We start from the raw sequence: 27,213 nt of genomic DNA on the forward strand, positions 1-27,213 counted from the left end.
AAAATTCCTGAAAATACAAACGCGAGCACTCAAGATGTGAAGTCCTTCTAGGAAAAATGAAAAAATGGATGGCTGTGGTGAATTCTGGCGATATCTATGAACAAAATTCTGACAAAAATTTAAAGTAAAATTTTTAAATCCTAACCAAAAAAAAAAAAAAAATGGGCAGAAGTTCCCAAAAGGGCCAAGCCCAGATTTCTCCCCACCCATCCCCCTATCACTGGATAGCACAAAATCACATTTGTCATTAAAATATGCTTTAAATATGCCGACTTATCTCAAGACAAATGAATTAAGTGAACTATTTAGTAAAAAGACATCTAAAATTGTCCTTTTCCCCACATTATACATATTATAGTATAGATATAGAATATACACGAAAATATATCCTAGAATTTCTACACCGTACAGCAAGAGATGTTAAAGAAGTTGATCTATAGTAATTACTATTAACGTTTAAGTCTCAAACACGTTACGTCGCGTTGTACTGATACACTCTACCACATTGTTCACTATCTTAGATATAGATCTAGTAATACTAATAGTATCATGAGTTGCCTTTAATATATATATATATATATATATATATATATATATATATATATATAAACACACACACACAGTCACTCACATTTGAAGAATGTACGGGTGTGGTCAGTCATGCTCGCAGATAAAGTTGCGGGTGTGATTAGGGATGGAATCTCAAGACCTTAAAATAACTTACGGTATGCATCGCCGCGATTGCCATGAATAGGAGGCTGGCTTGCTAGAACGCGCCTTTATGTACACTCGACGTATTGGCCACACCTGAATCAAGCGACGAGGTGGATGATAGTCTAATTTCGTTTTTTTGTTTGTTTGTTTGTTTTTTTACGCTGTCACACTGGCCCGCGATCGACGCAATGAGCACCCCTAGTGTAACTGAATTTCCTCTGACATGGCTCATGATGTTGATGACTTTTGACATAAATGCGCTCGCAGCACGTGAAGTAGCTCTGAACATGCGCTTTCGGCCTAACTTGACATGCTCAGTACGGTTAACTTACATTTCCTGTTTCCGGGTGAATACCGGTTGATTTGCAGCAGGCTTGTTTGGTTAACAATGTTTATGAGATAAACACGTTAAGTAATGTCAAGACTACACAAAAATAAGCGAAATCATGAGAGGATGCGAGAGGAGGGGCGTTACTGTTTGAAAGGAGTGTTAATTAGTGATGCTTCCCATAACCGTTGAATACCCGAATGTATTGTGCAACCATGGTTATATAAGTTGTTTTTCACTCACTTGTTTTCACTTGTTTTTCTGGTCAAGACGTCTGGACCGTTTCACTATCTTGTTCACATGCATACCAAAGACGAACATTGTTGTGGGATGTCTTGACAAGATGTTTCTCAGAGCCTGAAGGACACACTTAGGTGTCAATAGTAAATCAGGAAACAATTGTTGCGGCGCCAGGTGGGACGGGTAGGCCACCCGTCCTTTCTCTCGCACGCAACTGAAAAGTATAATAGAGAGATGCAGAGTACAAACAGGAAGAGTCTGCTGCGGGTTTCGTACGGACGCCCAGCTGGTTGACAAGCGGACCTCTACCTGGGTGTTAGGCTCTCCACCTTCTCGGCATAGGTAAGGGGCTCATATGATTGATTTCACGCAATGTCAACTGTGTTTTGAGAACTTGCATTTGGTCGAAATAAATATGCCAGTTATTGAGGCTAAATAGCATTTGGGAACGTTGGTCTTTTGTTGAGTGTCGTCTTTGTCTCCTGAGCGCCGACCAGCACCGATCCTTTCAATAAAACACTGTTACTCGTGTTAGTGCCTCAACATGGTTACGCTCGTGAAAGCAAAACAACAAACTCAAACGCATGTTTGTCCAGTGTTGTCAACTAAAATCCGGATTAATTTTAGGCAATTTTTCCTCAATTTTACGGAGGAATTTCCATGAAACTTGAAAATCCGGAATTTCGGGAAAATCTGGAGGACTATCATCACCGTTGATAGATTTGGCCGCATAATTAAATACATAACCTGGTCATTGAGATCCATTTGTTCAATCAAGCACTGTTCCACGGACGCCATTGTTGTTGCTTTGTTACTTGTGACGGAAAGTAAACTAAAAAGCTAAGAAAAATGACCAAAAAGAGCTGAGGAAACTCCTCTATGTGGCATCCTAGCCAATATCATCCGTAGCAACACCACTGAGTTGGAGAAGTACTGCAGCACATTTTCAAAACAGACAAACTACGGGAGGCATGGTGGTGCAACTGGCTAGAGCATTGGCCTCACAGTTCTGAGGACCGGGGTTCAAATCACGGCCCCACCTGTGTGGTGTTTGCATGTTCTCGCCGTGCCTGCATGGGATTTCTCCGGGTACTCCGGTTTCATCCCGCATCCCAAAAGCATGCATTAATTGGACTTTAAAATAGCCCATAAATGTGATTGTGAGCGCGACTGTTGTTTGTTTCTGTGTGCCCTGCGATTGGCTGGCAACTATTTCAAGGTGTACCCCGCGCTTGGATAGGCTCCCATAATACTTGTGAGAATAACTAGCTCATAAAATGGATGGGTGGAGACAAACTACATGCAGGATAGTCGCAGGCACGAGTATAAAGAGACCTTTAGTTCACACTAGGTTTGATATTCATTCTGGTTATGAAGAACCCAGAGTCAAATGTTCATTTTTAGTCTATGCTCTGGGATGTTAAGAAAATTAATGTTCATAATTTGGACACCTCTTTCGTTGGTATTATCAAAAAATTAAAAACAAAATAAACAAATACATAACTAAAATAGAAAACTAAAATGGAAAACTCGGAAATTAGAATTTCAACTGATATTAGTAGAACATGATATAAAACGGTATTTAAAATTTTTCATCAATAAAAATTATTGATCTGACAAACTATCTGAAGAAAAGTTAAATACATTGGCCTGTCAAGGAATAATGAACGGTCTATACTCGCAATGTTTTGAAAATGCTGAAAGTTTAGTTCAACATAAATCGGCGTTTGTGGCAAAAAGCCAGTGATACATTGGAACAAACATTCCTGTCGGCAATCGTGATGTATTGTTGGGGGGAGCGGGGGGGGGGGGACACGCACCACGTGACTGCCGTAAATAGGAGGCCGGCTTGCTAGAAGGCACCTTTATGTGCATGCGCCCAACGTATTGGCCACACCTGAATCAATCGGCGAGGTGGATGATAGTCCAGTGTTTTGTTTTTTGTTTTTTTTTTAACACCGTCACACTGCCTCGCGCTGGACGCAATGAGCACCCCTGGTGTAACTGAATTTCCTTTGACATGCCTCATGATGTTGATGACTTTCAACGTCAGTGCGCTCGCATTACGTGAAGCAGTTCTGAACATGCACTGTCGTACTTGCTCCGTACATGCTCAGAACGGTTAACTTGCATTTCCTGTTTCCGCGTGAATAATGGTTGTTTCAGAGCAGATTTATTTAGTTAACAACGTTTATGAAATAAACACGTAAATTAATGTCAAGACCACACAAAATAAGCGACGTCTTGAGAGAATGTGAGGGGAGGGCGTTACTGTTACTAGTTTTAGTGCCTCAACATGGCTACGCTCGTGAAAGCAAAACAACGAACGCATGTTCGTTCAATGTCAACTAAGATCTGGATTAATTTTAGGCAATTTTTCCTCAATTTTCCGGAGCAATTTTCATGAAAATTTAAAAATCAGGAATTCCGAGAAAATCCGGAGGACTTTCATCACTGATAATTTTGATGAAAGATATCCTGCTAGGTTACAAGGGGCCCAGTTGATTCATTTTCCAAACCCTAAAACACACTTGAGGAAGCGTCTACGATGGATTAAGGCTCGCAGAAGAGCGCGCATACAACTAAGTGTGGACAATATGAACAAACACAAGGCTGTATGTTCGAAGGTAAGTGAGGGAGAAGTATCTTCGTATCTGCTCTGAGTTTGATTGAATTATCACATTTTATATATAATTATACATTGCAGAAGAACAACTTTAACTTGTTAGTGTATCACTGACCTGCTGAATGAAGTGTGTCATGTTTTATGCCGAAGAGTCGGGTTAGTGATACTAAATGCGCAATGTTATGCAAGAGAAATGTGTATTTGCCCATTTGTATCGCATCGGACTTTTGAGACAGGGCACTGGGTTCCATTACGAGCCAAGTGAAATGAATACACCCACTCACTTCTAAAGACTACAATGATATTACGCGTGAACTTTCCAAGTAAAAAGTAGTCACCCTGCTTTACACCCGCAGTACGATTCCACAATTTTATCCTGTTGGATTTCAATATGAAGTTTGTGAGGCGTCAAGCTTTTTTTGCATCGATTGCCAACGTTTCGCTGTAACTCTGACATTGCGTCCTGCTCAGTCCAAAATCTTAATTCTGTGTAGAAGTCCTTGCGTGAAATAGTTGAGACCTCTCAGTGGAACTCTCTTGGACAAGTCTGACGCATTTGGCAAAAAACCTACCCCAATATTATCTGGAATACACAATCGAGAATCCAGTTCAAATCTGTTATTTTCAGTTGCCATTTTGGAAGATTGTGGGGCATGGCAACTGTAGCTAAGGGGGCCGGAGCTGAAGATCGTCAGTCAGGAAGGTCCGTTGACGATGTCTGGATAGGTTACCAACGCCCACATTTGTGTGCTCAATTTGTGTTTCTCCCAAGACATATTGGGTCAATATTGTCCATCAAAGCACACTTCTTGTCATAACGTTTTCTTGAAACATCTAATGATCCCCAATAACTTTCCAAAGTCTTTTTAGCCATCATGCGTCACTTTTAACAGTCCTACGAACATTTGTGTAACTCCGGTCTGTATGCAAAAGCATTAGAGTGAATGGCGCGTCAGTGGAGTGAACTCATCCAACATGGCCAGGTGCCCCGATGAAGTCACGTGGTTGAAAACAGTCTATAGCCAAAAGCATTCGACATTCATAAATTCATAGATAATATGAATGACACGTATCAGCAGTGATCGGCAGATATCACATGAATTATTGACGCTGGAATCGGCAGAATAAAACACTAATCAAAGCATGTGGAATTGTATGGGTGCACATCAAGACAGAAGATAAAGCGTTGTGTGAAATGTCAGTGCTAAGTTAATATTTAAAGTTTCGCAGTTGGTTCATCTTTTAAGCATCAATTCATCAGTTATTATAATGCGTTGATATGAGTGTGACTAGTCCAGTCTTCACCATGCATGCAATTGCACTAGCAATTACTTGAAAGTTCTGCCTACAATTGCAATAACAATAACTTAAAGGTTCAATAATACATTCTAAAGATGATGAAAACGGAGTAATCATTAAAAAACAATGAATTATATCAAGAATATACGGAGCCAATACAGTTTCTGACGGGGACAGCACTCAAAAGGGTTAAAGCCGGACCCTGCTATATCGGGATTATTAGAGTTTGTACGCGGCGTAAATATGATAAAGAGGGTGTGTGTGTCTATGTGCGTGTGTATGTGTGGAAGGGATGGGCCTCACCGTGTTTTGCTGTCCAGTTGACCGACAGGTTTGCTCCTAGCTAGCAAGGGTGAACAGCTAACAGCTGCAATATCCACAACAACGTCAGCGCAGCGCCGGCCCGCCCGGCGGGGACGCGAGTAAGCGGCTTCGGCGGGCCGAGACTCGGTGCGCTGCTGGCGGAGATGGGGGTACTCGAGCGCTGGGAGCCGGCTTAGAAAAGGGCAAGAGGGAGGTTCTCCCTGGGAGGTGTTCCATCGAGGCGGCGGCGCGTCGTGTTAGCGACGCGCCAACATGACAAACGCGAAGGACTTCGCGAACGACCAGTTAGTTCAAGTATCGGCCCCGGCCCGCCGCCATTTTGGCTAAGTGTGACTCCAACAGTCTCCGCCCGACTACGTGCTCGTGCTCTGCAACCTGCCCACAGCCACGTCTTGGAAGCGGATTTACTGCATCTTCTGAAAATAAGACAAAAAAAATAAATAAATAAAAAGAAACGTCCTTTCAACAAAATAAAGTCGTATCTGGTGCTTTTTGTGAAAAAAGCGAAAATCTCGCACAGTGACAGTAAGATAATGACAAAAAAAAAGAGTAAAAGAAATTCAACAAAACGTTTTCATATTAAAGTGATGAAGGGTGTTAGGGTCAGAGGAAACCCAAATAACCACTAGGCGAGAATAATAGTTGTTGTACAAATAATGTTGCAGCTTTTATCCATCCATCCACCGATTTTCTTTGCCGCTTATCCTCACGAGGGTCGTGGGGAGTGCTGGAGCCTATCCCAGCTGTCAACGGGCAGGAGGTGGGGTACACCCTGAACTGGTTGCCAGCCAATCGCAGGGCACATAGACACAAACAGTTGCACTCACAATCACACCTAGAGGCAAGTTAGAGTATCCAATTAATGTTGCATGTTTTTGGGGTCTGTTTTCGCTTGGTGTGAACAGGTTGGATAGGATTAGAAATGAGCTCATTCGAGGGACAGCCAAAGTTGGATGTTTTGGAGACAAGGTTAGAGAGAGCAGACTTTGGTGGTTTGGACATGTTCAGAGGCAAGAGAGTGAGTATATTGGTAGAAGGATGGTGAGCATGGAGGTGCCAGGCAAAAGAGCGAGTGGAAGACCAAAGAAAAGGTTGATGTATATTGTGAGGGAGGACATGAAGACAGTGGCTGTTAGAGAGGAGGATGCACGAGATAGGCTGAGATTGATATAAGATGCCACTCTGTGGCGACTCCTAACGGGACGAGCCGAAAGAAGAAGGAGGAAACTGGAGTGCCCGGAGGAAACCCACGCAGCCACGGGGAGAACATGCAAACTCCACACAGGCGGGACCGGGATTGGACCCGGGACCTCAGAACTGTGAGGCCAACGCTTTTCCAGCTGTTCCACCGTGCCGCCCATTGCAACTTTTAAAGAATTTTTTTTTTAATTCAAATATTTTTCTTACATCCATCCATTTTCTTTTTGCCGCTTATCCTCACGTGGGTCCCAGGGAGTGCTGCAGCCTATCCCAGCTGTCAACGGTCAGGAGGCAAGGTACACCCTGAGCTGGTTGAAAAACAATATTCCTCGCAAATATTTTTTTCACAGATTTAAAAACAAAAACGGGCACCACAGTGTTAGCATCCAAATGCAGCCCTAAGGGGGCAGAAGCCAGTGCAATCTGTAGGTCAATCCCAAGCCCAGATAAATGCAGAGAGTTGCGTCAGGAAGGGCATCCGGGGTACAACTGTGCCAAACAAATATGAGCGCTCATCTAAAGAATACCATAACTGATGGGTCGCGGCCCGGGTTAACCACGCCCACACCCGACAGCGTAAACCTACAGTGTATTTTCTTGAGGAAAAATGTGCAGTTTTATGGAATTAGCATATTTTAGGGAAAGAGTAAAATAGTTGTCCAACTGAAATTAGACAAAGTACTGTCCTAATAAGGCGATACCAGAAACGTGACAATCGCAAAGTTGTATTTTCATGACGTAAGGAAAAAACTTTCACATTTGTTAACAATACGTGCTACCTTGCCTGTCACTCCAGTTGCTGCCTCAGATGTCCCAAGGCGATGAATGAAGACACTCCTGCATGTTTTGTATGTTGTCGTCCATAGTGACCAAGCATCCAAGCGTGTGTGTGTTTCTCTCTCTCTCTCTCTCTCTCTCTCTCTCACCACATGCAGAAACACGCACACAACACACGAACCCATACAGCAGTCCATAAGCCATGCTGAATGGTCGTTGTGGTGATCCTGCCTCTGCATGGCTCAGGTGGCGTCAGAGGTCCAAGGTAGCTCATGAGGTAGACGGTGGCATCTATTGCCAAGACCAAGACGGGCCAGATCCTTACACATCCATTACGTGAGTAACAACAACAACACTCGACTTTTCAATCTCAGTGTGCAGTCATCAGGTCGTACTTTGCAACTTGATTGTACAAAAGTGTATACATTGCCATTGTAAACAATAATAGCAACAGTGTGGATATGTGCCTTGTGATTGGCAACAAGTTCAGGGTGTAGTCTGCCTTTCATCCAAAGTTATCTGGGTTATGTTCCACCAATCCCCGAACCCTTGTGAGGATAAGCGGCCTGGAAAATGGATGGATGGGGAAAAAAAGCTGCTAATCTCAAAAACACCAAGTCTTCTTTTCCTTTCGATTTGTCCCGTTAGCTCGCTGATGGTTTTAGCTGCTGGATCATTTTCTCTACAGTTTCCTGGTCAACTGTATCAAATTTTGACATGGCAATACAGTTTTTTCTTGGTGGCTTCGAATGTAGTATCTGTCATGGGTCCAGTCATTCATTTTTTGCTCACCTGCTCGTAGGAGCAGCCTCCCCACCTGTGCCTTGTCGTCACTAATTACACCGTGCATATAAATCTTGTCCCATTGTATCTTTTGCCAGTTTGTTGTCCCTCATCGTCACATTCCAGCGTTGCTTAGTCATTGACTTATAGCAAGCTAGACCATTGACAATATCATTTTTATTATTTTGCTGATTTTTCCTCATATTTAACCTGGTGGAGTGTATTTTATTCACTAAAATAGGCAAATTATCTGCTGTTTGGAGTTGTGGAATTGAATGTTTTGGGGAGGTTGGGACTTGTTACCCACACCAAATGGAGTGTGTCTTTTTTGTCTTGTTTGCATCTGAGCGTACCCAGTCTGGCCTCAAATATAAGAAAGGGGTGGTTCATAGTCAATGCTTTCAGTCTGTCATGACAGGGCTGTCAAATGATAATGTAAGAGCAGAGATGAGAATGTACTTACAGAATGAAAGTATTAGTGATGAACAGCTGCTTCAAAAAATGCAGATTGCTCAACATAATAAATGAGCGGGCACAAAAGATTAAAGTTACAAACAAGGTCATTCACATAGCACATCTAAGAATAGTGGAAATAAGTGAGGAGGAAATTAATCCTCTGACAACAACCTCTGCTAAACCAACCAAACCAAAGAAAAACCCCTCTTTACAAAATGAGAGGAAAGTAACAGACCAATCGGGGAGCTCACAAGTCAGGTAGCATTACTTGTACAATCTGCCAAATACAGAGAAAAAATATTGATAATAACCCGACAAAGCAAGCTGCCAATGTTTCTAAAAAAAACTCAAGAGGCCTTGTGTAGCATGTCAGCAAGATGGGATCGATTGTTGTCACTGCTTTTAATGTGGAAGTGATACACATTGGGCTAAGGGGTGTAGGGTAGGTGAGAAACAGAAACCATTGCCTCCTTTGAGGCAGGCAGCGTCGGATCGATTCCCACTCAGTGGTGGTGTCGATATCTACCCTGCGACTGACTGGTGACCAGTCCAGGTTGTAGCCTGCCTTTTAAGCGGCTTGGATCATGACATGACTTTTTTTTTTTTTCTCGTTGGTATGCATTCACCTGGTGCAAATATGTTGTCTACGTGACAGCATAGTATTACATGATTGGAATACCATTGAAATAGTTTGGGTTATATGCAAAATAGTTAAAATTCAGTTGTGGTTTTGAAAATAATCTATATGGTAAAATATGTTACTTATTACATTTGTTCAGTCAATGCTGTATACCAGATATCAAAGTGCAAATGTTGAGGACAATATTTAATTAGCAAGGGAGGAATGTTGCATCTGTAAAGAATTTGTTTTGTTGTTTCCATGCCGTGGTGGCGAGACGACTAGGGATTGGTTTCCGCCGAGGTTTGGCCAGGAGGCAGCCGTGGACCAGGTCATGAAGCGGCTGGGAGCCATCAGGAGCGAAGAGGATGACTGAGAGAAGGACCAAAGCCATGACCCCCACAATCACCATCACAGCCATCCCGAAGCCTTTCCAGTTCCAGGGTGGCCCATCAGAACTCCCCAGCTCCTGTCACCATCAAAGTGGGACGGCCGCGGACCGGTCGCCGCCGGGACTGGAACGAAGACGACTGTGGTACCGTTGCTGTTTCCTGAACAGGAACATGAGGATGCCAATGAGCCATCACCATCCTCTGTTGCCGTCGAGTCAGGGGCGTGGAACAACCACGTGCCAGTCACCATCAGAGCAGAAGCATGGGGGAGCTGCGGACCTGTCGCAGCTGAGACAGGGGCGAGGGTCGGCCGCGGGCCTATCGCCGTCGAAGCAGGAACGGGGGACGACCGTGGACTGGTCGGCGACAAAGCAGGGGCGTGTGGTGGCCGCTCACCGGTCGCCGCGAAAGCAGGACTGCGGAGTGGCCGCAGACCGGTCGCTGTCAAAGCAGGAACGGCGGCGACCGCAGACCGATCACCGATGAAGCAGGAGCGTGTGGTGGCCGGGGGCCAGTCGCCGACGAAGCAGGAGCGTGGAGCGGCCGGGGGCCGGTCGCCGTCGAAGCGGGAGCGTGAGGCGACCTCGGGCCGGTTGCCGACGAAGCAGGAGTGTTGAATGGCCGCGGACCAGTCGCCGCCGGTACTCCTGGACATGGATGAGAGGCGGCTATGGGGCCGTCGCCACCTCCTGGACAGCAACGTGAGGCGGCTGCGGAGCCATCGTCACCTCCTGGACGGGAACGTGAGGCGGGAGCGGCGCTCACACCACCTCCTGGACGGGAACGTGAGGCGGCTGCGGAGCCATCGCCACCTCCTGGACAGGAACATGAGGCGGCTTCAGGGCCGTCGCCACCTCCTGGACAGCAACGTGAGGCGGCTGCGGAGCCATCGCCACCTCCTGGACCTGTCAGAGATACAGGAGTGCAGGAACGGGGCATGAGTTGCAACGGTCTGGCGAAGGACCAGTCGTCCCCAGGGTCCTATATACACCGGGGCCAATCAGCCAGCATAAGGCGCAGGTGTGCGCCTCCCAATCAGCGCGGCCGCGCAGGAACCTGCACAGCCAGGGCTGCACCGGCAGGACCATGAAAGATCCATTCGGCTTTCGATAACAACAACCATCAGTGAACAGGACCCTGCCGTTAGTCAAAGGTTGGACAGAGAGTTCAGCAGTTTAGTTAGAGACAAACACGACTGTTGGGGCTGCCAACGGGAGGTCATCAACATATGTCAGGAGTTTACATCCGTCTGGGAGATCTAGATCCTGCAGCAATTATTTGAAACATTGATTAAAAATTCCAGCTGAATTTTTGAAGCCTTGTGGTAACCTGGTGTGTTGCAAATTGTGTTTCTGATATTTGAATGCAAACAAGTGTCTACACTTGGGTGCGTGTGGGACACAGAAGAATGCATTTGCCAAATTAGTCGCTATGAAGTATTTCAAATCAGGTGTGATGATAGACAACATTCTGTGGGGCTCTGGTATAGGTAACAAGGGTGTGGTAGTTACATCATTAACGACTCTTAAATCATGCGCCCTACAATAAGTGTTACCTACCATCTGCTTTTAAAACTGGTCTGAGTGGTGTACACCACGAGGAGGTGGATGTTTCCAGGACTCCAGAATTCCACAGGCCAGTGAGAGTGTCCTCCATCCCCCACAGTTGGAGTTGGTTCACTCACATTTGTCATAACCCATTGTCCAGAGTGGCAGACGGTCAGCTGCCACTGGTGTTTGTGGTGAGTATACAAACGAATGGTGGAAGGTCTGTCCAGCCAAGATTGTCGGTCGGGGTTGAGCCCATTGCAGGGCCTGCTGAGTCCCTGAGAAGCCCATAAATTGCACAGTGCGTTGTGACAATAAAGTGTCCGGGAGCGAGATGTTGAGTGAGGAGTGTGTTGCCCCTGTGTCAACGAGAGTGTTTACTTTTCACCCCGCAACAGAGATAAGGATCATGGCACCTCTATCGCCGGACCCCTGGCTTCCCGGGCACCCCTAGTGGTACTGTCACACCTGCTGCTGTCCATCCTGCTGTCAAGGTGGGCTGTTTCTGCCTAAGCCTTGGCCCCCTCGGTTGTTGGATCAGCCACCACGCCCTCGCATTGGACCTTGAGGTGAAGGAGCTGTGAGACATTCTTTAATCCAGTGATCGAGAGAACCACAACCAAAACATCCTTGATCACGTTGATGTTGCACTCTCCTCTGGCCCCTTCCTGCGTATCCCCCCGGCTATTACGCCGGAACCCACCTGCCTGTCTAGGTGGTTGTGTCTGCCAAAAAATTACGTCTGGTGTGGTTTTGGACCTTTACGTCTTGCCTGTGCTACTTGTAATTTACGAAGTTGTTTTTGGAGTTTAGCAAGTTCATTATCCGCAACCTGTTGTTGGCTTGAATAAATATTGAGGTGATGCACTAAGTGTTGTCTAAATCTAGGCTCATCTCCGGACAGGAGGTCAGAGTCAGCTTTAAGAGTGGTCTGGACTGGTTCAGCGAGACCTGCTCGGATCGCAGTCCTGAACATAGCCTCCTCCTCGCCAGACTGTACAGGGTGATGTGCAGTCGATTCTTTCCAAAGTTGAGTACAGTTAGTCAAGTGCTCAAGTGGGTCGTTTAACATAGGGGAGAGAAGTGGGTGTGGCTGTAACAGGAGTGGGGAACGTCTCTCTGATCTGCAGTTGTCTCAATTTCTCGTTGTTCAATACTAGTGTATAATCTAGATGCTGCTTGTCTCCAGTCTCCCATGCAGAGTGTATACCCCTGTAAAGTTTCCACAAAACTAGACAGCCATGCATTACCACCAAAAGAGAGACTAGGGAAACAAGCAAGACAATACACATCTTTAAGATCAAACAGCTTGCATATTGGACCTGCAGGAACCTCTATCATGGCCCTCATTGTAAAGCAAAGCAAAGCAAATGTATTTGTATCGCGCATTTCATACACAAGCTAACTCAATGTGGTTTACATGATTAAAGGGATTTGAAAACAAAGAGATAAAACATTTAAAACGGGATAAAAACAATAAAAATGACAAACACAATATAAAAAGACAATTAAAACCACATACTGTGCAAGTAATATGATCAAAAAGTGGATATATTCTGAAAAGCCTGAGAAAAGTGTTTTCAACCTTGTAGCATTTTTTTTTGTTTGCTATATAATAATATAATATAATATCCATCCATTTTCTTTACCGCTTATCCTCATGGGGGTCGCGGGGAGTGCTGGAGCCAATCCCAGCTGTCAACGGGCAGGAGGCGGGGTACACCCTGAACTGGTTGCCTGCCAATCACAGGGCACATAGAGACAGACAACAGTCACACTCACAATCACACCTTGGGGCAACCTTGAGCGTCCAACTGATGTTGCGTGTTTTTGGGATGTGGGAGGAAACCCACGCAGGCACGGGGAGAACATGCAAACTCCACACAGGCGGGTGCGGGATCGAACCCGGGAACTGTGAGGCCAACGCTTTACCAGCTGCAGCACCGTGCTGCCATAATATAATATATAATAATAATAATATAATAGTCGTTGTGTTATTCCCGCCTGCGAGACGACGCTTTGCGTCAAATTAACAAGACAGTTTTCACCGACCCTCCCTTCAGCGCCTCTCGCTTCCTCTGTCTCTGTCTCTGTGTGTGTGTGTGTGTGTGGTGTACTCATGTGTGATTCAGGGCGGATGCGTGTGTGCGTGTTCGACGAGCCTCCTTCCTCATTTTTGCAGTCAGGGTTAGGGTTAGGTTAGGTTAGTCCGCATATCAAATACACCTTTATTCACTTACTTTACCTTCGTTCAACTTACCATTACCATTTTTCTTCAACTTTAGCATCACTGTCACCATCATTAAATGCGCAGTGCACCTTTCTCTGTTCACCTCTTTAAATTCCATGAGCTCTGATCTAATCTGTCTCTTACATCTTTCATGGTCTTTTACATTTATATTTATATTATATTTACATAGTCTCTGTCAATTTCCTATAACTTCATCGTCAGTTTGTGCTTTTGCGATTGTTTTAATGTGCGCTTCCTTTCTTTATCTTGTTTCTTTTTGGCAGCATTAGCCATCATTTGCCGCTCAATTTCAATGGACATTTCATCTTTAGTTGGATTATATTCAGCACATTCATGATCAAATTCACCATCCTTGATTATTTATTTAATTTAGTGGTCACTCTTCTTCGACTAAACCCAACCGAATTCCTATCGCGCAACAAATTAGCCTATACTGTTCATTTTTTTCGTACTCCACTTTGCGACTTTGCGAAACCCTCTGTTTTTAAGGGATCCCGTCCCCCTTAGGTGTAACAGGTAAACCTCACAGTGCAATTGTACATCTACAATATACGTCAGCTACGACGGGATATACAATTTCTCTTTATCTCTTATTCTCTTTAGCTCTTATTCTCAATAACTCATATGAGGCATGAACAATCTGATACCAATGACTTCTCAAATTTAGGCAGTTCAATATGCAGAATTCGACAGTAAACAGGCTTCTGCTCACCTTTGGTTTTGGTCGCGACCTGGAGAAGTCAGAAGTACAGACGACCACCCTCGACTTGTCCGTATAAAGCTCCTCTGCTTCTTTATCTCATCTGTCGACAGCCAACCCCTGTCTACCTCCCTCGACTTCCGGTCGGGGTCACCAAATTGTAGGGATTTGCAAGTTTGGACCCTACGGGTGATCATGAACCGAGGAAGATATGACAAATGATTAGAAAAAGTTAACAGCAAATCCGATTTATTACAAAGAAATGGTCAATACAGACGTCCGGGTCTTATCTAGAGACTTGTGTCTTCTGGCAGGATAGCCAAAGAAAAAGACAAAAGCTGCCTGGTAACACAAGGTTTTTATATGTATGGGTCTATGGTACAATTGACTGCGCCCCCCGCAGTCTGTTCCTGGGCCAGGATGGTAACTTTTTGCTCCTTATCTGGTGTCGTTCATCTGCACGGCAACGCCTGGGAGAGGAGGATGCCTCCGCCCGCTTTTCTGCGTACAAAGATCAAGGACAACCACCGGCTCCACAACACATACTTGTCTGATTAGCGAATGGATAACACTTTATCTTCTTCCTCTTTTCCTTTCGGCTTGTCCCGTTAGGGGTCGCCACAGCGTGTCATCTTTTGCCATCTTAGCCTATCTTCTGCATCTTCCTCTCTAACCCCAACTCCCCTCATGTCTTCCCTCACCACATCCATAAACCTTCTTTTTGGTCTTCCTCTCGCTCGTTTACCTGGCAGCTCCATCCTCAGCACGCTTCTACCAATATACTCACTCTCTCGCCTCTGAACATGTCCAAACCATCGAAGACTGCTCTCTCGAATCTTGTCTCCAAAACATCCAACTTTGGCTGTCCCTTTAATGAGCTCATTTCTAATCCTATCCAACCTGCTCACTTTATCTGTTGATTAAATGTATCAGGTCATATTTAAGCAAATGATGAAATTACAATGAAAGTAAAATAGTCTTCAGAAGCCAATAAACTAACGTTATTCACACACCATCCGAGGCGTCTGTCATGAATGGCGTAACATGACCAGTGTTGACATAATGACATTTTAAGTTCACTTGGGTTACATTTGTCTGATATTAGATTTGTTCAATGGTGTTCTTTGTTAAAGTGGGGAATGTATGAAAAAATATAGATATTTGAGAAGGGGTTCAACATCTTTTCACAGCACTGTAGGATAAAGATGAGAACTTTATGTAAGTTTTGAGCTTGTATTCAACCAAAAAGATCACACCTAAGATCTCAAGCTCCATTGACCATGTATTAAAAAGACCATAAATTGATGAATTTTCACCAGTTTTAAAGGGTCATATCTTTCTTGATATTTGTCACAGCAAAAACAATAATTATATAACTGGAATTGTAAGAAGGTCTTCATCGAAATAATATGCACATACGTACTTGTGGTACAGTGACTCTAGAGGCTTCCTGCAGGCACGTTTGTGGGTGGGTGGCCAATTGGGGGCATCCATGGTGCAGGTGCACCGTGGTGGGCCTTGTTTTGATGTGGTGAACAAAATCAATCCAATGTGAAAAAAACTTTATTGGGGCCGTTGGCAGGTGTGGCCGGCTTTTGACAGCCACGTACCTCCAACCCTGCATGCAGCATACATATTCGACTTGTTAATAAATATGTACAAATTTTATAGCTATGTAATACCATTACACGATCCCATTTCATGGTGCTAGTGTGCCATACTCTCCTGTGCAATATGCAAATACCTTTTAACACTGCGTGTATGTGTAAAGTTCAGGAGGGTTACGTATGTCACGAGCAGGTCCCTAATGCGTGAATGATTGGAAATGTGTAGTGAACCCCACACATTAACCCTTGCCCAGAAAGTATTTTCTTTTTTTCCCATTCCTCTCTACTGGTAAACCTCTTGGCCAGTGGACCAGTCTGCGGGAGCTGATACAGTGGCACAGCTGATTTATACTTGTAGCCCTGTAAAAGTGATCCGAGAATGCCCATTAAAGATTGTGCCAGGAAGAAAACTAGGTAAAAAAAATAAGGTCACAAGCCCTGAATAGTAAAAATGTGCTTGCTTGCTTCTAGCTGGAGAAGTTGGGTGGTGGACCCTGCTGAGCACTTCTATTACATTTGGCTGCAGCTCATGATTCCGCCCGTGGTCTACAATTGGGTCGTCATCATCCTCAGGTAGGCACTGTTAGTCATTGCGTAGCCTTGTGGCCTTAGTGTGTCTGTTTGCTGTAATAGGACATGTTTTCCCTCCATCGCCCTGGGCTACCTGGCAGTGTGGCTCACCCTGGACTACGCATGCGATCTGATGTACGCCGCCGACATGATCATCGCTGTACGTTCGGGTATGTTGGTCCGCCCAGTTTATTCCTCGTGCTACATTATTTGTGCCAGCATTTTAGCATTTTTTTGTCAACATGCAGAACGGTGGCTTGGGATATCTTTTATACTGGAACACATTTTTGGTGCAACACAGAAAATTCACATACTCCCAGTGTAGTTGTGATATTTATTGAGAATCCAGTGGACTAGAACAATGTCACGTGCCATCAGTGCAGGGAAGGACCCAAATCCGTGACTCCGAGACAACGGCATAATGTCCATAGGGTTTTATTGCAGAAGGTGTTTCCGCACACGGTAACACAGTGCAACTCAATGAACTGGCAAATGCCCGTAACGTAAAATCAAACATAAATACATGATTTATTAACATCTCAAATGCGCAACAGCTGTGACGAGTGCTAGAGGTGGCACCGCCCAGAGTGGTGACCAAGCCACACCCCTCCTGGCAGTGATCCAGCCCCGCTCATGACAAACAAGGCTTGTGACGGGACTAACAGACAAGTGAACAAAACAGAAATTTAAACAACAGAATCATAAATAACCTGGTATATGACTGGTAAGGTTACATAGGAGTCATGTTTTTTAAGTAAAGGTGTGGCTCACTCAACCAGTCAAAGTCCCTGGATGCAGGGTCCCTGTTTCAACCTCTGGCATATGGGACAAAAGTGCCTTCTGGTGCTCTTCGTTCCCACCTCTTCCTCTTCCCTCCTACCAGTGTGCTCTGCTGTCGTCATTTCTCCATTCTCTCCAGTGGGCATGGGCTGACTTTGCCAGTTCTTTTTCAATGGATACAAGATTTTACAGTATGTCTCTCGTTGATTTCACGGGGGAACTGACAGTTCATCTTAAATGGTGTACCCTCGAGGTCTCATCCTTTTGGCTTTACAAAAACACTCAGTTCAAAGAGTTGGAACTTTGGGAAGATCCAACAGAGTTAGTTTGTTACTTGAGATCTATCCAGCCTGTGAAATCAATGAAAGATGACGCTGTTAACTATTTTCTTGGTGATTTTAAGCATCATTATCACGCTTTCATTTTTGTGCTTCTGGATTTTGTCCTGCTAGAAAGGAGGAGTTTGTCCTGCGTGGTTCTTTATTGTAAACTTGAATTGTGTCTTTGATTAATTTGTGGAATTTGTCAAGCCTCCTATACAGTATGTCTCGTTGATTTCACGGGGGAACTGACAGTTCATCTTAAATGGTGTACCCTCGAGGTCTCATCCTTTTGGCTTTACAAAAACACTCAGTTCGAAGAGTTGGAACTTTGGGAAGATCCAACAGAGTTAGTTTGTTACTTGAGATCTATCCAGCCTGTGAAATCAATGAAAGATGACGCTGTTAACTATTTTCTTGGTGATTTTAAGCATCATTATCTCGCTTTCATTTTTGTGCTTCTGGATTTTGTCCTGCTAGAAAGGAGGAGTTTGTCCTGCGTGGTTCTTTATTGTAAACTTGAATTGTGTCTTTGATTAATTTGTGGAATTTGTCAAGCCTCCTATACCCCTCCCCCAAACCCCATTTAGGAGGGAGGATCAATGGGTAGGGCATGATAAAGAAGGCTTTGTTGAATCAGGCTAGTAAAATATACTAGCCGCGAATTGGTCAATCTTGCTGTCTCTCGCAATTTGTGTCGTAGATCTTGGGTTTAGAAAGTTGTCAGGTATTGTTTCTTGCAGGTCTTTGTCATGATGTGTTTTGGTTGCGCAGGTGTTGATGTAAGAGGTTAATTTTTTTGTGAGTTTTTGTGAATAGTTAATGGTTACAGCTTGCTGATTGATTGATTATTTTGAATCCTCTTAAGGCTACTTGGAGCAGGGCATCCTGATAAAAGACACAAGTCGACTGAAGAGTCGCTACCTCCACTCCAAGCGTTTCTTCCGCGACTTGGTGTCCCTGCTCCCTACCGATTTGTTCTACCTGGTGTTCGGCACCCAGGCAACCACAGTGAGGATCAACCGTTTGCTTCGCACACCGCGACTGAGCGAGGCACTGGACCGCATGGAGACCAGGACCTCATATCCCAACACCTTCCGCATCACCAAGCTAATGATCTACATCTTCGTGTTAATCCATTGGAATGCCTGCCTGTACTTCGCACTTTCCAACTATATCGGCTTCGGGAGTGATGGCTGGGTTTACCCCAACATCTCCAACCCAGTGTTTGCATCTACCCGCCGCCAGTACTTCTACTGCTTCTGGTTCTCAGCACAGATTTTCACCACTGTTGGAGACACGCCGCTGCCCAGTCGGGAAGAGGCGTTCCTGTTCATGATAGCAGACCTGCTCATCGCTGTTCTGGTGTTCGCGTCCATCGTGGGCAATGTGGGCAACGTCATCACCAGCCTGAGGGACCGCGATAATGTCTTTTTTCCCAATCATGAGTTGGTATGACTGCCAGAGGTGGGATTAAGTCACATATACTCATGACATGACTGAAGAGTGACCTGACTTTTTTGAGATAGATTTTTTTCTTTGGTTTGCAAGTAAAAATTCGAGATAGTAGAGACTGAACAATTCTTCAAAAAAGAGGCTTCAAAATGTTTAATGCTACTCCCAGTTGAAGTTTACTGTCAAACTAAACACAAAGATAATTACATATATCTATATTTAAAAGGTGGATGACAGTTTAGCACATCGCCTCATATTTCAGAGGTCATGCATTCAACTCCGGATTTCCTGGGTGTAGTTTGAATGATTTTCCTTTTCCTGGGCTGGTTCTCTGTGGGTACTACGTTTTCCTCCCATATTCCAAAAACATACAGTGTACGATAATTAAATGCTAAATTGACGATGTCCCTTGTGATTAGCTGGTAACCAGTTCAGGGTGTGCCCACCTCACCAAACCCAACCCAAACTCAACTGGGATTAGCGCTAGCATATCTGGGTACAGAGGATGGGTATTTAATATAACCAAACTGCCTTTGGAATACAAATGCTAACAAACAATGCAAAACGCCATTAACAGGCTAATGAATAGCATTGATAGATAGTATTTTTCTCTAGTTAAACAAAATATCTTAACAGAAACAATGAACAACACGTGGAAAGCAATATTTATTTGCTATGGTCAGCAACAACACAAAGAAAAATTTGGAAGGCATCAATGTCATGCATCTAACATGTTCATTGTAAAATAGTTATTGTTCTGAAAATTACATATATTCACTTCAATGTATATATGAAAAAGTAAGTACGTGCGGAGAGCGTGTCATTCATGCGCAAAGTTGCGGAAGTCTCACTCGACATCCAAGTGATAGCCATATTGCCTGGAACGTCATTTACAGCTGTCACACTGGGGACAGTCGGCCATTGAGAAGACGCTGTGCCACCTGCAATGGGAGATGAACAACAAAGATTTTCGGATTTTTCCGACGCCCCTTCTGACACGGAAGCTCTTTTTGAAGAAGAGAACATCTCACAATCAAGTGAAGTGATCGGGGCAATATTACTCTATCGTTTCGAGCAATATTTAGATGATATGCGGATCACTTCTAACTAACAACAGACTCCCCGACAGTATATAGCATACTCAGGAGGACCCATGATGGACGAAATACCGGTGGCCAGTGTGGGGGAGAGCTCTTTTCAACCTCCCGCAAGCACCCAAACTGCATGCGGCCAAACCACCTCCCCGCCCGATGCACCTCTGCAGCGGCAACCCAGGAAGCGGAATTCATCTTGAACCAGTCGCCAGCTAATCACAGGGCACATAGAGAAAAACAACAGTCACACTCACAATTACACCTAAGGGCAATTTAGAGTCGCCAATCAATGCATGTTTTTGAGATGTGGGAGGAAACTGGAGTGCCCCGAAAAAAATAACGCATGCACGAGGAGAACATGCAAACTCCACACTGGCAAGCCCAAATTTAAACCTGCGTGTGGAAAACTGTGAGGCTGATGTGTTAACATCGGTCACTTGTCCACGTGGCCGCTCTGAAAATTATAAATAATAAATACATAATTCTTCATCTATTTATGCCAGCGACAATCCCAGGCAGAACCATTAAATACTGGACCGAGGATTTGATTGTTTAGTGCTTTATTCTGTGTATTTTTAGGTAAAGGGCTACCTGCGCAGTCACTACATCAGCAAAGAGCTGCGTCAGCGCATTGACAACTGGTACCAGCACCTGCACATAAACAAGAAGATCATGCGTGAGAATGAGATTCTGCAGCAACTACCAGTCCACCTCAGGACCGAAATAGCAGTCAGCGTACACCTACCAACCCTCTCTAAGGTTACCATCTTCCAGAGCTGTGAGAAAAGCCTCCTGGAGGAGCTGGTACTCAAACTCATGCCACAGGTCAGCCACAGGAGGGAGGTTATGGTGTGCTATGTGGATTGTTGCTGTTACAGGTGTTAAATCAAGTATATTTCTATGATCCCTAATCAAAACAAAGTCTCAGAAGAGCTCAGTTCCCAGGGCAGGGAAAATCTAAAAAAACAAAAAAAAAAAAAACATTTTAAGTGACAAAAACACGAAGAAATCAAGAGAAGGTATCACAAATGGAGGATTCTCCCTTCAAGGATGACCCGGGTGAAATGGATGTTCCAAGAGTAACATTTATCACAATATGATGGCGAACAATTCTAGATAATATAGCTGTGACAGTTCATTTCATTAAATGAAGCGCCACCGGTAATGCCGTCGGAGAAATGTGTCTACATCAGGACATGTCTTGGTCAATGCAGAATCCTCCACAGCAGCCCCTCCAGGCAAATGGTCCGTCCACCCAGCATCTTATCCTTCCTTACATCAACAGCCTCAGTTTTGCTTTTCACCACCGAGTCCCCTCTGAGTAGGAGAGCTGGAGGAGAAGCGAGAGACTATAATAAAACAGGCCAAAATCATGTGAGGGTGTTTTGCAGGGCAAGAGGCAATTTATATACAAGGTGTGGTGTCATGTTTTGGGTTATTGTAGGAAAGGAAGGCAAGGCAAAAACGTAGATCCGAGTCCAACAAGTAGGGAGGTAACACAGTAGTATCAAAAAAATATTTAAAGGAATGCTACGCTCATTGCTTACCTCGACGAAATGCCGATTATCTTGTTAATCCATTATAAATACAAGCATATCCAGAAAAATTCTAGAAAGAAAATTGCAAATGATAACTTTAATGCACTCTTTTATCCAAGTAATCACATTTTTGTATGTTCGATGCCATTTTAACTATTTTTACGAGATCACATGACTTAAAAAACGGGAAGTGACGTATCATGTGCGTAAACAAAGGCTTGGTTACAGTTAAAAAGAGCGAGAGGAAACCAAAGAAAAGGTTGATGGATGTTGTGAGGAAGGACACGAGGACAGTGGGTTTTAGAGAGGAAGATGCACGAGATAGGCTCAGATGGAAAAAGATTACATGCTATGGCGACCCCTAATGGGACAAGCCGAGAGGAAAAGAAGAAGAAGAACCAGTTTAGCTAGTTTTATGCATATTGATGTTACAGGTCTTAGTGGAATGTCATGATCCTGCTGCTCCAGCTCCTGTGCGGGTGCCGGCGCGGTTGCGCTGATTGGGAGGCGCACGCCTGCGCCTCATGCGGGCTGATTGTCCTGCGTATTTGTGTGGCCCCGATGACGACTGGTCCGCGCCGGTTCGTTGGGCTTCATGTCCCGTTCGAGTCCTCCCACATCCCTGATCAACAACCCGTGTGTACCGACCTTCGCCTGTTCTCCGACCAACCCCGTAAGCCTGACTCCTTTGATACTTCGGCCTGCTTTGATCGTTCTCCTGTGTGCCGACTCCTGCCTGCCCATTCACCGGCTCTCTTCGCCCGACTACCGCTGCTGCACCTGACTGCCTGCCCGATCCCCGGCCACGGAATAATAAACGTTTCTCCCCGAACAACCTTGCATCGTCCGAGTCCTACATTTGGGTCCTACTCCCGTTCCGATGGGTCGTGACATGGAATGGGAGTTTGATAGATGATAATGTTACCGAAGTTGACGGAGCAGCTGTTAATGATAAGGGTCTTGGTCATGACGGTGCTGTTTTTTTCTGGTTTCATTTGTTGATGTTGCACGTGTTAGTATTACAGAATTTGTTGCGCGTGTGATGCAGGTATTCAGTCCAGGGGAGTACGTGTGCAGGAAGGGTGATGTGGGCCATGAGATGTACATCATCAAAGAAGGCAAACTGGCCGTGGTGGCAGACGATGGCGTCACTGAATTTGCTGTGCTCAGTGCGGGAAACTTCTTTGGAGAAATCAGCATTCTCAACATCAAAGGTCAGTACCATTGTACTCTCCCTCTCCATATTGCCATACTATTGTCATACTTTCTATGTTCACATATAATATTCACACCATAGGCAACAAGTCGGGCAATCGGCGCACCGCCAACATCCGAAGCATTGGCTACTCGGACCTGTTCAGCCTCTCCAAAGAAGACCTGACGGACGTACTGTCTGAGTACCCGGTGGCCAAGCGCCACTTGGAGGAGAAGGGCCGCCAGATTCTCACCAAGATGGGCATGCTGGATGACGGTGGGGCAACAGAAGGAGGCATGACACAGAAAGTGGAGACCAAGATTGTCAGGCTAGAGGGCATCTTGGATGCTCTGCAAACCAAACTGGCTCGCCTCATGGCAGAGGCCGAGTCCAGCAACCGCAAGATGGAGGCCCGTGTAGCTCTCCTGGAGTTGGAGCTGGAGCCCCGCTATGGTGTCACAGAGGGAGACCATCATGAGGAAGCAGAATGGCGAGGGAAAGGTGTCGAGGAGGAGGCTATGAGTGAACAAGAGGAGGCTGAAGGTAAAGAGGAAAAAGATGAACGCCAAGGAAGTGGCAAGATGGACGACAAAGATGATGGCAAGAGGTCCAAGAGCACCAAGGACAATATGGAAATGGCAATGATGGATGACGAAAAGAATGAAACCCGCTGATGCTTTTATCTTGCTTGTTATTTCAATCAAATATTGAACACTTCACCACTTCACACACTCTTCTAATACATGCAATCTTAGACATTACTGTTACTAGGTAGTCTTTCGGGATCAGGCAGCTCTTTTCTTACTTACCTAAAAAATCTGATCACAATTCCTGACAACGTGATGCACCTTGAGACCACAAACATGTTACTGGTGGAACAGCAGACGGCCAAAATAACAACTGGTACCGTTTGGCCAAAAGACAGCGCAAGCTCTGCACAGTGGCGCACCTGTAGACCATTTGCCTCAGAGTTCTGAGGACCGGGATTTAAATTCCACCCTCCCCCTCTGTGAAGTTTGCATGTTCTCCCCGTGCCTGGGTGGGTTTTCTCCGGGCACTCCGGTTTCCTCTCACATCCCTAAAAACATGCAGTAAATGGAGACCCGAAACTGCCCCTAGGTGTGATTGTGGGTCCGACTGTTTTCTGTCTTTGTGTTCCCTGCGATTGGCTGGAAACCAGTTCAGGGTGTACCCTCCCTCCTGCCCGATGACAAATGGAATTGGCTCCAGCACTCCCGAAACCCTCGTGAGGATAAGAGGCTCAGAAAATGGATGGATGGATGGATATATGTTTATTATAATTTTGGCTTCCAGCTCATAAAACCCACAAAAGCAGGCATTCAAAAATTGTCCATCATGCACATCCACTACACAGCAACATTTCTACCCAGAGGACCAGCTTCAATGAAGACTGCTGTCTCGACCCTTCTCCACTAATCCACAACTCTAGTCTCCACCATTGAGGGAAAAGACATGCTAGGAGGCATACTCTCTCCATCGTGTCCTTGGTCATCCCTAAACCCTCCTTCCACTATGATGTGCTTGCAATACTCCGAGGCATCCTAACTAGATATTTGATCCTCCTCATCTGGTTCCTTTTGATCCAGTCGAACACCGGCTCAACTCTGAGCCACTTTCAGATGATCAAGCTTCTCAACCTTACTGTTTATTGGAACAGTGAATTTTTCTTGTGGATGTAGTATCCAACTTTGAATTGAGTATAAGGTATGATATAAAGGCAAATATAAAATTAGAATACTCTGAATACATTTTTCAGACCATAAATGTTGTAAACTGTGTAACATACTAAGCAGGATTAACCCTGAAGCAGTTGCCATGCCGACTGAAGTAACTACTTCAGCGGTGCACAGACACCAGTAGCCAGTGGGTGGAAGAGCTCCATTCTCCTCCCACACGTGGCCAAACCACCTCCCCGCCCGATCCACCTGATGGCGATGAAGAACGCCGCAGCTGTGGAGCGACGACAACGCCGCGGCTGTGCACATCAACACATTTAGCAACCGTGACTTACGTATTTTATTAAGTTATTATAGCACGGATCATTTGTTACGTTCTGAAAGAAGGATTACGTTGTTCCCCCCGACTTTTTTTTTTTAAATAGCTCTATTCACGCCTACCTGTCATTTCGAAACCACGAAGCTCTCGTCCTTTGCACCTATGCAATCCATTTTTCACGACAAAATGGGTCTTTTGGAAACATGTGAAGAGTGAATCCATCCTCCTGAGTGTTCAAGCAATATCCAGCAATACAACGAGACGACATTTTGGCTAACACGCAGGAAAAAACAGCTACTTTCCCGCTAGTAAAACTGGTTTAAACACACAAACACGTCAGTGTGGGCTTCCTGAAAAAAAAACCGTCACTTCCTGCTTCTTCTCCAAAACGGATGCCTCGAGAGGATTTTATTGGCGGGAGATACAAAAATCCATATACAAATACATCATGACGTGTGGTGAAAAAATGGATGGGTCCATTCCAGCTGCCTCTTTTTCATTAAAAACATACTAAAAAACTTTTATGTGTCAGTAGACTTTTAAATTGCTTCAGTTTTGTTGAATTGTCTCAGTTGGGTTTAATATAGGGAAGAACGGTGTTACTGATACTGTCGTGTACACACACCTGACTTTGAAGCTGGCAGCGTGGCTTAAATTCCCGCACAGTGACGGCGTCGATATGTGCTCTGCAATGTCTGGCTGGTGACTTGTTCATAGTGTAGTCTGCCTTTTGCAAAACGTTCACTGGGATAGGTTCCAGCGCTACAACAATTGTGAGGATAAGCGGCTTGGAAAATGGATGGAATATGGAGAACACTGCAGATTTGACAACTGGCCAGAACACTATAATTGATGGGAAAACTAAGGTTCATAGCTAAGAACGCTGGTTGTTCACAGAGTGCTGTGTCCAAGCATATCAATGGAAGGACAACATGTGGCAGGAGAAGATGCACGAGCAAAAGAGATGGCCCTGGGTTCAAAAGATTATCAGAGAAGATTCAAGAATCTAGCAGAGATCCAGCAAAAGTGGAATGAGGCAGGAGTCACAGCGTCAAAAACCACCACATTCAGATGCACCTGGGAGATGGACTACAACTGTCAGGTGCCTTGGCACAAGCCACCTCTGAGCCTGACCCAAAGAAGGCAACGTCTCAACTGGGCCAAGGAGAAGGACTGTGTTGTTGGCCAGTGATCCATGGTCCTCTTTTCCGATTGATGCCCATACAATCACAATGTTTGCCTAGGCAGCAAACTCGGGAGATCCAAACCCCATTGAGAATCTATGGGGTATTATCAAGAGGAAAATGAGGAGGCAACAGACCCAAAAACAATGAACTGACAGCAAGCATCAACGAAATCTGGGCTCCCACAACTCCCTGGCAATGCCACAGGCTAATTGTTTCAATGCCACTGCATATTGAGGCAGTGATGAAAGTAAAGGGATTCCCAACTACGTATTGAAAATTAGCAGACTTTAATGTGACCCTATTTTTTTCTTCAACACTGAGAAGTAAATGGTGACTTCTTCACAATAATGTAATTTTCTGAATTCCTGTTTTCATGGATCTCACAAGATGGAATGCTAAATTATTTTTCTATTATATCCAAATGTTTAGGGAAAAGGTCTATATATATACACACACACATGATAGCGGTTGTATTTCTATCTATCAACAAACCCAATTCCAATGAAGTTGAGACATTATGTTAAACAAATAAAAAGAGAATAGAATTGTTTGCAAATCATGTTCACCCTATATTTAATTTAATACACTACAAAGACAAGATATTTAATGTTCAATCTGATACACTTTATCGTTTTTAGAAAATAATTATTCATTTAGAATTTTATGGCTGCAACACATTCCAAAAAAGATGGGACAGGTGGCAAAAAAGACTGAGAACGTTGAAGAATGTTCATAAAACATCTGTTTGGAAAATCCCACAGGTGAACAGGATAATTGGGAAGAGGTGGGTGCCATGATTGGGGATAAAAGGAGCTACCCTGAGTTGCTCAGTCATTCACAAGCTAAGATTGGGTGAAATGTGCCTCTTTTTGAACAAGTGCATGAACAGTTTAAGGACAATGTTTCTCAATGTACAATTACAAGGAATTCAGGGATTTCGTCATCGATCTCGAAAGGGCACGCCACCATGACAAGCACTGATCACCTTACGGCCACAACTCCATATCAGCCACCTCAGAAATGGAGGCTTGGAATATCGTCTAATCAGACTCAATGTTTGGAGCCTCCCCAAGAACATGAGCAAAATGTTTTTGAAGGTGGGAGTTGAAACTCATTGTGACAACCGTTCCCAGCAGACCCTCACAATATGTTTGGGCTTGTCATGTTGAAGTGGCATCTTCCCCCACCATTGGAG

The 27,213-nt window shown here is 44.7% G+C and overlaps 3 protein-coding genes and 1 long non-coding RNA gene across 8 annotated transcripts in view; 1 reads left to right on the forward strand and 3 right to left on the reverse strand.

Moving 5' to 3' along the window:
* fhip1b (FHF complex subunit HOOK interacting protein 1B) overlaps nt 1-8,360 on the reverse strand; it is a 44,491-nt gene extending 36,131 nt beyond the window's left edge. For 2 of the 4 annotated variants that reach the window (XR_009798234.1, XM_061842467.1), the window contains exon 1: nt 5,511-6,098. The gene's annotated coding sequence lies outside the window, so the exon portion shown is untranslated. Of the gene's footprint in view, nt 1-5,510; nt 6,099-6,182; nt 6,251-8,300 lie in introns of those variants that run through there. The other 2 variants (XM_061842465.1, XM_061842466.1) reach the window with 2 other exon arrangements.
* cnga4 (cyclic nucleotide gated channel subunit alpha 4) lies at nt 1,550-25,293 on the forward strand. Its single transcript, XM_061842469.1, has 8 exons — nt 1,550-1,624; nt 7,667-7,844; nt 16,335-16,436; nt 16,497-16,603; nt 18,402-18,985; nt 20,662-20,907; nt 22,669-22,834; nt 22,918-25,293. Exons 2-8 carry the CDS (start codon nt 7,711-7,713, stop codon nt 23,487-23,489), a joined length of 1,911 nt encoding a protein of 636 aa, XP_061698453.1. The 5' UTR covers nt 1,550-1,624; nt 7,667-7,710; the 3' UTR covers nt 23,490-25,293.
* On the reverse strand, nt 9,354-10,685 carry LOC133512653 (uncharacterized). The gene is made up of 2 exons (XM_061842470.1): nt 10,487-10,685; nt 9,354-10,405 (listed from the first exon to the last, which is right to left on the reverse strand). The coding sequence occupies exons 1-2, from the start codon at nt 10,585-10,587 to the stop codon at nt 9,778-9,780; spliced, it is 729 nt and encodes a 242-aa protein (XP_061698454.1). The 5' UTR covers nt 10,588-10,685; the 3' UTR covers nt 9,354-9,777.
* LOC133512654 (uncharacterized) lies at nt 19,758-21,690 on the reverse strand. Of its 2 annotated transcripts, XR_009798236.1 has the most exons (5): nt 21,630-21,690; nt 20,828-21,412; nt 20,674-20,733; nt 20,158-20,294; nt 19,758-19,929 (listed from the first exon to the last, which is right to left on the reverse strand). It is a non-coding gene; the product is annotated as an uncharacterized LOC133512654 (long non-coding RNA). The 2 variants fall into 2 exon arrangements; XR_009798235.1 differs by having other exon boundaries at nt 20,828-21,674.
* Nucleotides 25,294-27,213: the final 1,920 nt, after the last annotated feature.

The sequence above is a fragment of the Syngnathoides biaculeatus genome, chromosome 14, assembly GCF_019802595.1.
Source record: "Syngnathoides biaculeatus isolate LvHL_M chromosome 14, ASM1980259v1, whole genome shotgun sequence".
NCBI lineage: Eukaryota > Metazoa > Chordata > Actinopteri > Syngnathiformes > Syngnathidae > Syngnathoides > Syngnathoides biaculeatus.